This window comes from Amblyomma mixtum, chromosome 3 (genome assembly GCF_055824585.1).
Source record: "Amblyomma mixtum isolate Tamu chromosome 3, ASM5582458v1, whole genome shotgun sequence".
Classification (NCBI taxonomy): Eukaryota; Metazoa; Arthropoda; class Arachnida; order Ixodida; family Ixodidae; genus Amblyomma; species Amblyomma mixtum.
This window is the reverse complement of record NC_143014.1, coordinates 68,320,981-68,334,934: the sequence shown is the minus strand read 5'-3', so window position 1 is coordinate 68,334,934 and position 13,954 is coordinate 68,320,981. Positions and strand designations below refer to the sequence as shown.

The 13,954-nt window shown below is 45.7% G+C and overlaps 1 protein-coding gene and 1 pseudogene across 12 annotated transcripts; one reads left to right on the top strand and one right to left on the bottom strand.

Moving 5' to 3' along the window:
* The window catches only part of LOC149350511 (uncharacterized), a 122,710-nt pseudogene that overhangs the window by 93,983 nt on the left and 14,773 nt on the right, over positions 1-13,954 (bottom strand).
* LOC149350512 (uncharacterized) lies at positions 433-13,405 on the top strand. Of its 12 annotated transcripts, XR_016290382.1 has the most exons (7): positions 433-669; positions 1,309-1,365; positions 1,478-1,628; positions 1,745-1,908; positions 2,279-3,533; positions 6,011-6,839; positions 13,149-13,405. XR_016290382.1 is itself a non-coding variant. In XM_089579558.1 (2 exons), the coding sequence occupies exons 1-2, from the start codon at positions 3,914-3,916 to the stop codon at positions 13,191-13,193; spliced, it is 2,220 nt and encodes a 739-aa protein (XP_089435684.1). In that variant the 5' UTR covers positions 3,540-3,913; the 3' UTR covers positions 13,194-13,405. The 12 variants fall into 12 exon arrangements, 1 of the variants encoding a protein (XP_089435684.1); XR_016290383.1 differs by lacking the exon at positions 1,478-1,628; XR_016290381.1 differs by having other exon boundaries at positions 1,309-1,628.

Here is a 13,954-nt window from a genome sequence, read left to right as displayed (position 1 = left end):
AGACTGGGTTTAGGTAACATATAATGGCCCTGAAAGCCGACGGTAGTTACGCGAGTGAAAAAATTTGCTTCGTGTTGCGAACGCCTCTGTTACGCCTCGGCTAGCTGGCGGCAGCATGCGGATTGACAGGCGCAGCGCACGCTGCCTTCGCCGCCTTCGCCGAGCTCGCTCGCGCGGTTTATCGCGCAGATCACCCGCGCTATAGTGAACTACCCGCGCGCTATCTTTTCGTGGCGGCGTATCTTGGTGGCAATCTTTCTTGAGTCACGCTGTCACGCCGCAGCTTGCTGTTTGGTGTCGCTCCGCACGGTGGCGATTCAGGATAGTTTGCCAAAGTGGTTTTAATCGTTTAAAGCAGAAAAAATCTTAATGGAAGCTGCAAGTTCTTAGTTTTACATGAAAGTATTAGATTCAATTTGTTTTTTGGTTCTTTGATGATTTGTTTATTTTTACGTTTAGAAATTTAGTACTTCATTTGGTCATTTGGCGTTGCAGAGGCTAGCGATAGCTACGCGCGCGAAGCTGATGCTGCGCACGTTGTAGTACGTTTCGCTGCGCACTTTTTTCCGCGCTGGTTGGCACGCCGCTGCAGTTCGCAGTTTCCTCTTTTTCTGCGGTATCGTTTACTACCAGTGTTGCACTGAGATGTGAGCCTGGTTTTCCGCAAAAGTAAGTAACCTTCCATTTCTCTTCTGTGGTGAAAGCGTCGGCTTTGCCGGCTAAGCCACTAACGCGCCTGATTTAACCTTTGGTTTACAAAGCACAAAACAGTATCAGCCAGTGTTTTACATACCAAAGTGCAGCGTTGAATACATTAAAACAGAGCATTTGCATGTATTTGAGCGTTTGTTAAGTGGATACAGCTAGGCTGCTCTCGCATGCGAGTTGCTTTCTTTACCAAGGCGATGACAAGGTGAACAAAGCTTGAAACCAACCAGCTTTGTTTAAGCGTACGTTGATAAGGCGCGAATTTTTTCCTGCACGGTTTTATTCTTGCCAAGGACTCTCATCTGGCCACCTGTGTGCTCCAATTCTCCTTGCTGTGATTGCCGTCAGTGAAACGCGTTAAAAAGGTGTTGGTTATCTTAACTGCGTCAAGCTTTTATTTCATTGCGATTGAGAGCCCCGGCACAAAGGTAGTTTACTCAGTGGTGCTGCTCTGTATGTGTGCAGGCTGTTTGACAGTGCAGTGAAGTACTACGGCTCTTTGCAGGCATGGCAGCTTTTATTTTTTGGAAAACCATTGCACCGTGCACAGCTGGCGTTGTCCCTACTTCACTGTGTATGTACATTTCGTTCTGGGTACAGGCTGTTCAACAGTGGTTTTCAGAAGACCTCCTTGCCTGCTCAACTTCTCAAGTTTTGGTAAGCACACTTTGCAGCTGACACCTTTTCTTTCACTTCATGATTTCTTGTATAGGTCTAGGCTCTTTGCTAATGTTCATTCCACAAGCCCCATTATTTGTTTGTCCTTTAGAACTCCAACTGTTGGCCGGAGGAGCAAGGACCTGGTCTAGTTTCACGCAAATTAATAGCAGCATCTTGTACTTGGTTGTTCAGACGACTTTGCCTGGAGATTGTTTCAGTTCTGAGGTGGGAACCTGGACTAATACTTCTTGTGCAGTGGTGTAAGTAATCTCTTGCCCACTGTTTGAGCTTCATCGTACAGATTAGAAAGGGCTTCTTTGGCAATGCAGTGTTAGGAACCTTATACACATGCACTTTTATTTGTTTTATCTTTCAGATGTGCCCTGTGTGGCTGTCAAGTTAACGTCCAAGATTTAACACATCTCTGGTGTGTACTGAAGTGATGCAGGCATTACCAGGACAGCAGCATCTGCTATGTTTTCATGCGACGGGTGCAAGATGTCAAACATCAACCATTTTTGATTCAGCCACATCTTGCAGGTAAGAGAAAGCCTGTTTGCAAGATGCAGCTTAGGACGTTCTATGAGTACAGTGTGCATCACAGTAAGGCAGTGCACTTGCTATTGACTGCTTGGCTTTCAGTGTCCATGCACGCTGTTTGAATTTTGCTTCTGTTAAAGGCCTCCACAGTGATTGACTTCTTGAGTTTATGGTGAGCCGTAGCACTCTGCTGAAATGCCGCTTGCAATGACATCATATGCATATATGTTTTTGGTTAGCTTATTTTATTGCCTGTGCTGTCACTCCTTGCCATTTTCTGGTCTTATTTGCTTCCGACTCCTCATTGGCCATTCTACATGCACCTGACTGACTGTGCTTTTGGTTACTCTAATATTTTTCACTTCTGCAGGCTGCTGAACAGAGCTGGATTTGACTTCCCCTTGTTACCGTCTAGTTGGCATCCTCCTTGCAAGAAAAGCGATGTTTGGAACACCTAGCGAGCTCTTCATTGCCATCCACATCACAGCAACTTGATCATCAGCGCATCCGTTGTGAACAAGGCCTGGGGCCAAATGAATTTTTGATTTAACAATTGGTTGCTGCTCGGCACTTTCCCGCCATCCAAGTGCTCACCATTGTAATGTCAGCCAAACCAGTGAAGCTACCTCCTCCATTAACATTAATTTCCTGGTCCCTTTCTTTTATTGTGTGGTTGTATGCACTGGATTCAATAAAGAGTAACGCAGTGACTGAAAAGTGTGCTAGCACATGCATTTATGGCTCATTACTACAGCCATACATCCCTTGTAATGTGGGCTTATTGTTTGGGTCATTGCAAATAAGCTTTGAGTTCATTTTTGAGTGTATACCAGAAAAATGAACTAACATTTTTGAAGATTTAGAGGGTTTAAAGGCAGCACTAAAAATCAGTCTTGAAATGCGTAAGATATTACAGGCACCCATTTCGGAAAAAAAAAGGAACGTCTAAAAAAATTATAGAAAAGTTCTACCTCAGAAGTTTTCTAGCCGTATACAAGCGTAGCGTTAGCAGAGCTAATAGAGGGCTAGTAAACGTGTAAGTCTAAAACACTGCTTAGATGAAACTTCTAGATGTCAAGCTTTTTTTTCCGATACTTTTTTTAGACGTCTATTAGCGCTTTTTGTGTTTCGTGGGCTGCCACCGCAGCGCAAAAACCTATTTTGAATCGTCGCTGCTGTGCCAGTCCACGTTAAAGAAATTAATGATGATGATGATGATGTATACCCACGGCTGGGGATTGGCCAGCGTGCATAGCGGATACAAACGCACTTATTCCTGAGCCCTTCACTACGGCATCACTTCTTTCCTTACTTCTCTCACTCCCTCCTTTATCCCTTCCCCTACGGCGCGGTTCAGGTGCCCACCAAGATATGAGACAGATACTGCGCCATTTCCCTTCCCAAAAACCCGATTTAATTTAATTTAAGTGTTCGCGGTGGCAAGCAGCGAGGTTCCAACAAGTTGGAAATATTCAGTAGCTTGCATGTCAACCAGCTTTACGGCTTCCGGCTTTACATCAATACGGCAGTTAAAGTCGAAGCCAAGCGCCGAGTGGTGGTGGTGTGCAAGGTGTGTCTTGAAACGCTTCGAGACCATGTTCGAGACTCTGGTCACTTTAACTCTGGTAAGCTTCCCAGAGCCACGGTGCTCACAGTTCTCACAGCCAGCTTCGAGCGCTTCCTGACGGGGTGTTCGGTAGTCTCCATTAACTTTTCCTTGATAGTGGCTTCATCGTGTCGTGCCGCGATCTCTCTCTTACTGTGCGGGACCATAGCTGTGGCATCGGGCGTCTACGGGTAATGCACGATGGCTCCGGAGAATTGTGTTGTGACCGCAGCGGTTGCGACGGATTCAATACCGTGCGGGACCATAGCTGTGGCATCGGGCGTCTACGGGTAATGCACGATGGCTCCGGAGAATTGTGTTGTGACCGCAGCGGTTGCGACGGATTCAATACCGTGCGGGACCATAGCTGTGGCATCGGGCGTCTACGGGTAATGCACGATGGCTCCGGAGAATTTTGTTTTGACCGCAGCGGTTGCGACGGATTCAATACCGTGTCCGCGTAATGTGCCTTTTAAAGTTTGCGTCCCAGTTCGTGTGACTTACTACGATGGACCGGCCAGAGTCTTCCTGCGTTACAACCCGGATGGCTTGCCTGAATACCCCTACGAGAACTTCTGCGTTGATGACCAGAGACGCCACGTACGCGAAGCGTTTATTGGAATGTATTGCCTGGTGTGTCAGGACGGCAGAATGGAAGAGGGGCTTCGTGCGCAGATAAGAGACGTGCGCACAAATTTGAGTGGCTTACAAGCACTGGTCAGAGTCCTTTACGTAGACACCGGCCGCGAGGATTTTGTAGAGCTGTACTGTGTGTACCCCATCGACGCGCGGGCGATAGCCGAACCTTGTGGGACCGTGGAATGTTGCCTGCGTGGGATACGGCCAACAGTGCGCAGCTCGCGCTTGGACTTGATGGAATTGTTGCCCTCCTGCGTACCTTCATACGAAGCCATATTCCACAGCGTCACAGAAGCAGGCGTCTACGAGGTTGACCTGTTCGTTACGTGCTCCACAAAGAGAATGGGAGAGGTTAGGCTAAATGTTGGCGAGATGCTTGTCTATAATTGCTATGCCCAGCGCTTGCGTTACCTTGATGACATCCCGGCTATAGACGGAAACCAGGCGCTAGTTACAAGTAGGCTTGCATTGCGTCCGTGCGAAGAAGGCGCCTCCACGACGTGTGAAGCATCACCATCGACTCTTTCAGACCGCGCTGACACTCCCAGCGAGGGATCGGCGTCCTGCTATGAATTAGCGGTGGCGGAAATACCAAGGGGACATTCCTGGCAGATTAAGGTCACATATATTTGCGCACCTGATCACTGGTATGGACAGCTCACTGCCAAGTCGAAGGACCTTTTGGAAGTGTGCAGCATTATAAGCTCCTCGTGCAGTGAGAGGGCATGCCCTAAACGTGAAATCAAAAAGGGCTCACACTTCATCTATCGTGATTTGCCACATGAGACGGGAGCCAGGGTACGAGTTGAAGAGGTTCTGAACTTTAAAAAATGTCGCATCTTTTTAATAGACTATGGAAATAGGAAAGTCGTGAGTTCTTCGTGCCTGTTCAGGATGGACAGAAGGCTTTGTTCCATAAGCCCTCTTGCTCTGAGGTTCCATCTTACTGGCATTCGACCATGGTCAGAGTGGACGGAGGCAGCTGTCTCGAGTTTTGAAGCACTCACTCATGCTGACACGGCACTTACAGTGAAAATTCTGGAGACACAGAGCTGTGGTGACGAATTTGGTGACAAAGTCCACCTAGTAAAGCTGTTTAGCAATACTCACGGCAATGTGGCTAAGTGCATGATCAGAGATGGCTATGCAAGGATGGCGACTGAAAGAAAGGCGAGAAAGGAAGCGCCTGTACAAAGTACAAATTTCACAGACATGCAGTTTGATCCCATGCAGGATGACTACAACGATGTGCTCAACAGCTACAATGTGAACACCGATGACCCAGGCGTGGCAACCTCGAAGTTCGCTGTCAAAAATGGTCACCGCATCTCTAAATTTTTCAGTGCGCAGGGCACTTGTAAGCAGGGACAATATTGTGTTTACAGCCATGTTGCTGAAGAAGCCAACTCAGCGCTACTGCACGTCAATGAGCCTGTTCTCAGCCTTTCAAGAAAAATGCGGCCACCTGTTATGAAGAGCTGGGTATTTGGGCAGGTGTCTGCATGGAAGAGCCCAAGTTTCTTCTACCTTATATTCCCTTATGGGAAAAGTCCGTTTGAGCAGATTGTTGAAGATGTAGCTTTCAAATCAAAGCTGTCTTTGGAAGGCCTCGTGGAAGACATGCAACATGAGTGCAATCGCAGGAATTTCGGCGAGGACAGATTGTTCATAAAGGCCAAAGGAGAGCTTGTGGCTGCCAGGAGCAATCGCTACAAGTGTTGGTACAGAGGACAAGTTGTGTCTGTTGGCCACAATGATTTTCTCCGGGTGTTCTTCGTGGACTTTGGGTTTTGTGAGTGGCTGCCGGTGAAGGAAGTGAAAGCCCTCAATGCGTGCTTTGCACACTTGCCATTGCAGGCGTATCCGGCTTGCATTGTTGCAGATGGACTCAGCTGTCCAGGTGACAAGACATCTTCAAACACGGAAATGAATGAGGTATTTCTGGACTGCATCACTCGCAAAGACCTCCTTGTCGAAATTGTCCGAATTTCGGACGGACTTCTGCATGTCAGGCTATTCTTTTTCAAGGACGATATGCTCTTTAACGTAACTGACTGTATGAAGGCTCGCATGAGACAGTAGATCAAAGAAGAGTTACGTGTGCGCTCCACCTTTACAAAAACTCGTATGGTGCCTTTTTAGGTGTGCATGATATTTTGTTTTTGATGTTTATACAAACAAGTATGACATTTTCTCGGGTGTGGATGGTCATTTATTTTTTTGTTTGAGTTTGTGTGCATTGTTAAGTGGATGAATTTACCATTGACTGAACTTTGATTTTGTACCATAATTAGTGCTTGCTCCATCTTTATAAAAGCCCTCAAGGGGCCTTCTTAGGTGTGCATGATCTTTTGTGTTTCACATTACGTGCATTGTTGTATCATTTATATGCATTTACCCTTGACAAACCTAATGACTGTGTCCCAAAATTTAGTATTAAGTGTGAGATTTGTGCTTTTTTTTTTACAGCAACAACTTTCACTATGCATTCACTAGATAATAAATTTTTTGTGCTTGAGGTACATCAAGGAAAAATGACTGGTCATTTATTTGAAGGTATAGTGCAAGGAATGAAAGTGTTAATGACTGTGCAAAAATGTCTGCAAAAACAGCACATGGGATTGAAGCTGAAGAAAAACCTTCATTCTCTACTATAATGTACTTTGTAGGAAACTTGCTGGAAAATGTGAGTACATTCATCACTTGCTCAACACTTGAGGCAAAGTTCTTGGATAACGTGCTTTGCTTTTATAGTAAACTCGCTGTAAAATGTGAGTACATTCTACACTGGCTCAACACTTGTAGAGGCAAAGTTGGAAGAGCAAGCAAGGTTGCTAAGTGGGCCATAACATGGAATTTATAGCGAGAGTTGCAAGAGAGAGTGAAGGCTTGTGAGAAATGCCAGCCTTGATGTTTGAAGCTGATGGTCTTCGCCTTTCTAGGTGCTCTCCTTCTACCTCTTCATCATCTGCACCACTCAAAGGGTGCAGAAATCGAGATTAGACCACAAAAAAAAAATGCTTTTAGTGGCACTAGCTACTACTGGGGGCAAAAGCTTCCAGGGGCTGTATTCTGTAACAATCCATTGCATTTGGCCCTGACGTCAATGTTCCGAAAGCAACAGCAGGTGGGAAAGTTAATGCCTAAGTCACATACACAGCTGGTCTGGTCACGGCGCTACCACTAGCGAGCATCTTGCTGCCTCAGCTAGTCCGGCTGAGTCACATGGACCACGCCATGCCAATTTGTCACACAAACGACATCCAGTTTCTTTGCCCAGAGTGCAATAAAGCTCATCAGGCATGTCAAAGGCGTCATCAATCACCATCACCTGCAGGTGTCTTTGCCTGTCAGCCAGTGTGACATGAGCTCGAGATGTGTTTGTGCATGCAGGTGGCATCATAGGCATGTTTCTGTTAAATTTACCAATTTGTTAAATTTACCAAGGATGACACGCAAAATCGTGAAGCGTTCCACATTTTTACAATCCCTGGCATTAAAAGAAAAACAAACACCCCAAAACCTGCACTTAAATACTTTGCGCTTGAGCACATCCACGGTTGCTACAATGCTTACCGCCACATCTACACTGATGGCTCTGTCACGTCCTTATCAGCGATTGGTGTCTGGATTCCGTCAACGTGCACCACAATTTCAGCGACACTCAGTCACCGCAGCTCGACTACTGCTACCGAGCTGGCTGCTCTGCGTGCTGCATTTACTTACATTCTACAACAACCGCCAACAGCGTAGGTTATCTTCAGTGACTCTCGCGCTGCTCTACAATCGATAAAGTCAACAGGAAGCCATCAGGAGCAGATCGTCGATGACTTGAACAGATTACACACTGAGGCCTGTGAGCTACGTCACCGTGTTGTGCTTCAGTGGTTACCCAGTCACTGCGGCCTCGCAGGCAACGATCGTGCTGACGGTGCAGCAAGGTCGGCGCATGGCGACACCTCCTTGTTCCTACCCATAGCCTTTTTTCGTAGTGATGGCGCGAGACTTCTCGCTACTAAATCCTGGCAGATGCAACGCTCTTTGTGGTGTGATCCGCGGCGTCAATACAGACCCCTCCTTCGCATCGACCCCACTTGTGAATTCCGCATGCCACGTAATTTAGATAGACATGACTTTAATTGCCTGCACCGAATTCGTCTGGACATTGCCCTTACTAAATTCTATCTTTATAAAATTGGTGTATCAGGTAGCCCTCTGTGCCCGACTTGTGGTTTGCGCGAGGATCTTCAACACTTGATCTGCCACTGCCAAATCTTTAATACCCATCGCAAGGCACTGTTAAGTGCTTTAGGACTTCGTCAGGACGGCCCCGTGCACCTAGAGCATGTCCTTGGAAAGCGGAAAGTTGGGCAAGTTGGATAACGTTCATGATGTAAAAAATAGCGCACAGGGAACACAAGGGACGGAAAGTAAACGACGCAGACAAGCGCTAGCCTTGTCTTAGCGCTTGTCTGCGTCGTTTACTTTCCGTCCCTTGTGTTCCCTGTGCGCTATTTTTTACATCATGTCCTTGGACCCTGGACTAATGCGACTTCGGCTGAGCGAGGGACAAAAGCATTCTTAGTTTTCTAAGGGACACGATGTTAGGGGACATACTTTGACAATCATGTGTGTTTGTGAGTGTTGAGTATGTTTGATGTCAACGTTTTTTTCTCTCTCTCTCTCTTTTTCACCCTCTTCTCTCACCCTCATCTGGAGTAACATGCCAGGCCCATAACCAGGCAGACCTCTCCATTATTCATTAAAGTCTCCTCTCCTCTCCTCTCTCTGTCGTAACCAGTGTGACACCTGCTCTAATGCCCTGTGGCATTGGGAGCAGTGACCAATTGCAGAGGACCAAATGGAATAGAAAGGAACCATTACAAAATTAGTGGTTTGAGCGCCCGTCTCGGCTGCGGGAGGTGGTTGGTTCGAAACCAACCCACCGCCGGGCACCCACCGGTCAAAAGGGTACAAGCGTCCCCCGGCCTGGCGCTCGGCTTCCTTTAGGGGTGTACGTTTGGGAGAAGTGAAAAAAAAAGGGCCACGAATTGGGCTTATGCCGCACGAGGCGGACTTATGGTTGCTTGGCAGGGGAACTTATCACTCATCCGCCAAGGCAACTGTTTGGTCTAAGACCCTTTTCCCAAGCATTTCACCCTAGAAGAGCCGAGCACCAGGCCAGGGGAAATCTTGTACCCATTAAAGAAACCGGTGGGTGCCCGGCGGCACTGGGGATCGAACCCAGCACCTCCCGAATGCGAGGCGGATGCTCTACCACAAGGCCACGCTTCGGTCCGTTCAGACAACGATCGTTAAACGATCGTTGTCTGAACAGTCTCGAAAGAAGTGTCACTATTAGCAGAGAAGGAATAGTAGAACTACTCCTGCGGCTAGACCCCAAGAAATCCCCCGGCCCCGATAATATTCCCACTACCTTTCTTAAAATGTACGCTGAAATACTAGCCAAGTTTTTGATAATAATATTTAATAAGTCCCTTGAGTCGGGTACAGTACCAGATGAATGGAAAATTTCTCGCGTGGTTCCGGTTTTTAAAAGCGGCAGCCGACTACAAGTTGGTAATTACCGCCCTATTTCATTGATTTCCACCTCCTGCAAAGTGCTAGAACACGTACTCACCAAATACTTCAATAATTATTTAGACCACACGGGAATAATGACCAAAGCGCAACATGGCTTCCGTCGAGGATTCTCAACTACAACACAGCTAGTGGTCACTGTAGATGAACTTGCTAAAGTGCTTGATTGCGGTGGCCAGGTCGACATGATTTTTTTAGATTATTCTAAAGCTTTCGATAGAGTACCTCATCATAAACTAGTAATAAAAATGAAATTATTAGGCATTCCGGATCAAATAATAAATTGGGTCACATCATACTTATCAAAGCGAAAGCAGTTTGTCGACATCGATGGAGCCACCTCTCGATTCTTAGAGGTTTACTCAGGTGTGCCTCAGGGATCGGTTCTGGGTCCAGTACTATTCAATATCTATATAAACGATCTCCCAGAAGCTCTCGATCCCTCTGTGTCCGTAAAGCTGTTTGCGGATGATTGTATTATATTTAAGTCTATCAAATCTGTGTCTGACCAGCTTACTTTGAATGCAAATCTACAATATTTAGCTAAATGGTGTAATGAATGGGAAATGGTTATTAACTTTGACAAAACAGTTTCTCTTTGCATCTGTAAAAAGACCACGCAACATAATTTTTTATACAACATTAATAACATTGCAATCAGAGCTGTAAAAGAATATAAGTATCTAGGTGTCACAATAACGTCACGGCTCAAATGGACGAAACACATCGAAAATATATGCTCCTCCACCCGCAAAAAGCTAGGATTTCTGAAGCTTCGGATGAGCGGTTGCCCTAGTGCCCTAAGACTGAAAGCATATAAATCTATTGTAAGGCCCAGTCTCGAATATGCCTGCATTGTATGGGACCCCTACACGGTAGATGACATCCAAAAACTAGAAAGAATGCAACATCTTGCGGCACGATTCATTTACAACCGTTACAGGCGCCTAGACTCTCCTTCCGCCATGTTGAAACTCGCAGACTTAGAACCACTGGCAGATAGAAGGAAGAAAGCCCGTCTCAACTTCCTTCATTCATTATACTTTTCTCGACTTGGTATCCGACCTGAAAATTACATCGTTAATGATTCCACACGAGCCTCGCGCCATAAGCATGCCCTTAGCCTGAAACCTATTTTTGCACGCACAGATGCCTACAAGTTTTCTTTTTTTCCGAGAACAGTTTCTCAATGGAATGCTCTACCGGAGAACTCTCCGTTGTTTTGTAATCATTCTTGATTTTCACTGCTGGTTTAGTAGCTGTGCTGTAACCGCGTTCTCAATTGTACTTTTGCGTTGCTTGTTTTGTTGTATTTATATCGTTCGTTACTATCGCACCTGTTTTGCTTTTCCCTCCTGTATGTATTTCCCTCTCCTGCTTGGACATACAGCATGTCCGCAGTATTCAATAAATAAATAAATAAATAAATAAAATACGGCCCTAGGACACGCAAAAAGTGGTCCAAGCACATAGCTGCCATATCTGTGAAGGATCACTTCCATTGGACTACCACAGTTTAGAGGATTCTAGCTGGCGTCCCTCATAGCCCGAGTCGCTTTGGGTTGCTAAACCCCCATAAACCATAAACCGCATCCCATATCTACAAGTTGGGCTTGAGCCACAGTGTAAAAACAGCTGTTGGCTTTGGTTGCCACATACGTCTCTTCAGACTTGGTTCCCTATAGTACATCTAAAAAAATACTCAACAATGAAATAAGCTTTCAGCCTGTTTCAGGAGAAACCAGAGCTAGAATGGCAAGCAGGGTGCTGAGATAGAATTGCAGTCTGTGAGATTCTCGTTATTTTAGTGCTTGGCATAAGACCAGCGATAAAAAAATGAAGTTTTAGCAAACGAGCCATGCTTCTATGTATTTCGCTGTAAATGATCTCTGAGCACAATGGCAAATGTTGTCGTGTCAGTACACACAAGTTGGCTCCCTCACAGGTGTCGAATTCGGGTCTTGTGCTGTAACAGGGCACTTTTGCACTGATGCCAGAGCAATGCAGTTTTGTTTCAAATTGCACAGCACAGGCTTTTGTAGGACTACTCGAAAAGCAGAATGGCCTGCTGGACAGTACTGTTAGAGTGTTTGTGAACTGAGTTCTGAGCAAAAGTGGTCTTTTTTTTGGGGGTAAGAAGATGCTCATGATACAGTAGGGTACTAGCAGCTATTGCACCGGGAGAATCTTGGGATACCAGTGTTGTTCAAACATGCTTTGCATCTAGAGAAAACTACGCATGCATGTGTGCCTTCTTTTGTGAAGAATACTTTGTGAAGGTGCTTGTGTTGTAACAGAAGTAAGATGTCAGATGGGAACTGTGTGTTGCACACATACATTGAATACAGCACTGAAGTGGCTTTTTGAGAAACGAGTTTTGAGGCACTTGTCTGCCATTGTAACCTGAGCTTCACTATTGCTTTCTTTTATAGCAAGCACTGAAGATGTAGTATTGGCATTTTCCTTCTTGTGCAGTGTCCTTCACATTAAATTTTTTTACTTTGAGCATGTGTGCGGGCTTTTTTTCCTCTTTCCTTGTTCCTTTGGGCAAAACATCACTGTCTGGAGTTGGGTTTTCGCACGATGAGCAAGCTCTGCTTTGGATCTTTATTTTTCTTTTACCTGCTGTCACATTTCTTCTGTGAGACAGTTCAGTGATGAGGTACTGGTTGCAACAATACTGGTGCATGATGCTTTCAGAGTTAGCATAGCTCAGTTTAGTGGCTCTGCGTTTTGGTGTGGATGAAATGCAAAAGGTACCCATGTCCTGTGCGATGTTAGCGCAAGTTAAAGAGCACCAGGTGGTTGAAATTCTTCCAGAGCCGTCCACTATGGCACCTTCTCTCTTCTTCCACTCCCTCCTTCATCCCTCCTCTCATAGCACAGTTGAGGTCTTCACGGAGATTACCGTGTCTTTCCTTTCCTCAAAACCAATTGCTTTCTAGCTCACCGGCCCTCAGATGGTTCACTTACGCAATGAGCTTACTGTGTTTATTCCACTTCTCTGGCAGTCCGTATGCTTCCTGTGGAAACCTAATGCTTCTCTCTCCTGGTTGGCGTGGTGTCATCTACACTAACAACGTAGACATCACCTTATGAGTACATATTGATGGAGCCCCACTCCGCATGGCCTATAAAAGCATATGACACTCAAAATATAGAAAAATATCGCTGAAGCATCTCCTATGCATTATAGCAGCCAGTACTGACACTAGCCATACTTGTCTGGTGGTTGCCTGCATGGGGTCAGACTCCAATTATAACCTTGGAATTGGTGAGAGGCCTTTTGGTGGGCTAGCTTTACGTGTACTGCCAGGCGCAAAACTGCTGTATGCTTCGTGATGCTGTGTTGCTTGCTGCTCTTGCGATGCCTTTTTATGTTTTTGTTGTGCAGGAATGGCGAGGATCAACTGGAGCATACTGGTTTGCCTCTAGATAAAAGCATTAACCTCCTCACTTGTCTTGGCAGCTGATGCTGCCAAGAAATGGCATGGCAATGCGAAGCGAAGCTCGAGTGGTATACCCCCACTTTGCTTCCGACCGATATGTCAGCATGACAGGCACTTGTGAAGTGAAGTGGTCAGCATTTGAAGTTCAGAAAGCGTCGAGCAAGACTGTATGAATAGTAAATAAAGCAAATTAAAAACTGTGTTGAGCTAGAGTCATTGCCACGTTGGCGGCAGTTTGCGAGCCTTGCGTTATTTCATGAATTTTACTGTCATCCCACACTGTATGATGACTTCCTTCTGCCACCCCCTGCAATCTGCAGGTGCTGTGACCATGATAAATCAAAATGCATAACGTGATGCACATTGCTTTATGGAAGGTCATTCATGTACCGCATTATAACAGACTGGAACAGCCAGCTGTTACATATTGCAAATAAATCAACATATGATTTCAAGATATTTTGCACTGGGATAGTATGATTTGGCTGCTTACGATCCACTAGTTGTGTTATGTGCAGTATAACTTGTGACTACTACCTGTGTTGTTTTCTGCTGTGTACATCGCTTCGTTGTGCAAGAAAACATGCCAAACTGATAACAAAGATGCAAAGACAGAAAGAAATGACTAGACAGATGAAATGCCTGCTCTTAAATGATTTTTATTACTCGAAAAAAGCTGTTTTACACAGAAACATAGCTGTGATAGTGAGATATATCCTCCTGAGACCCGAAGTGAATTTGAGTGCACGAA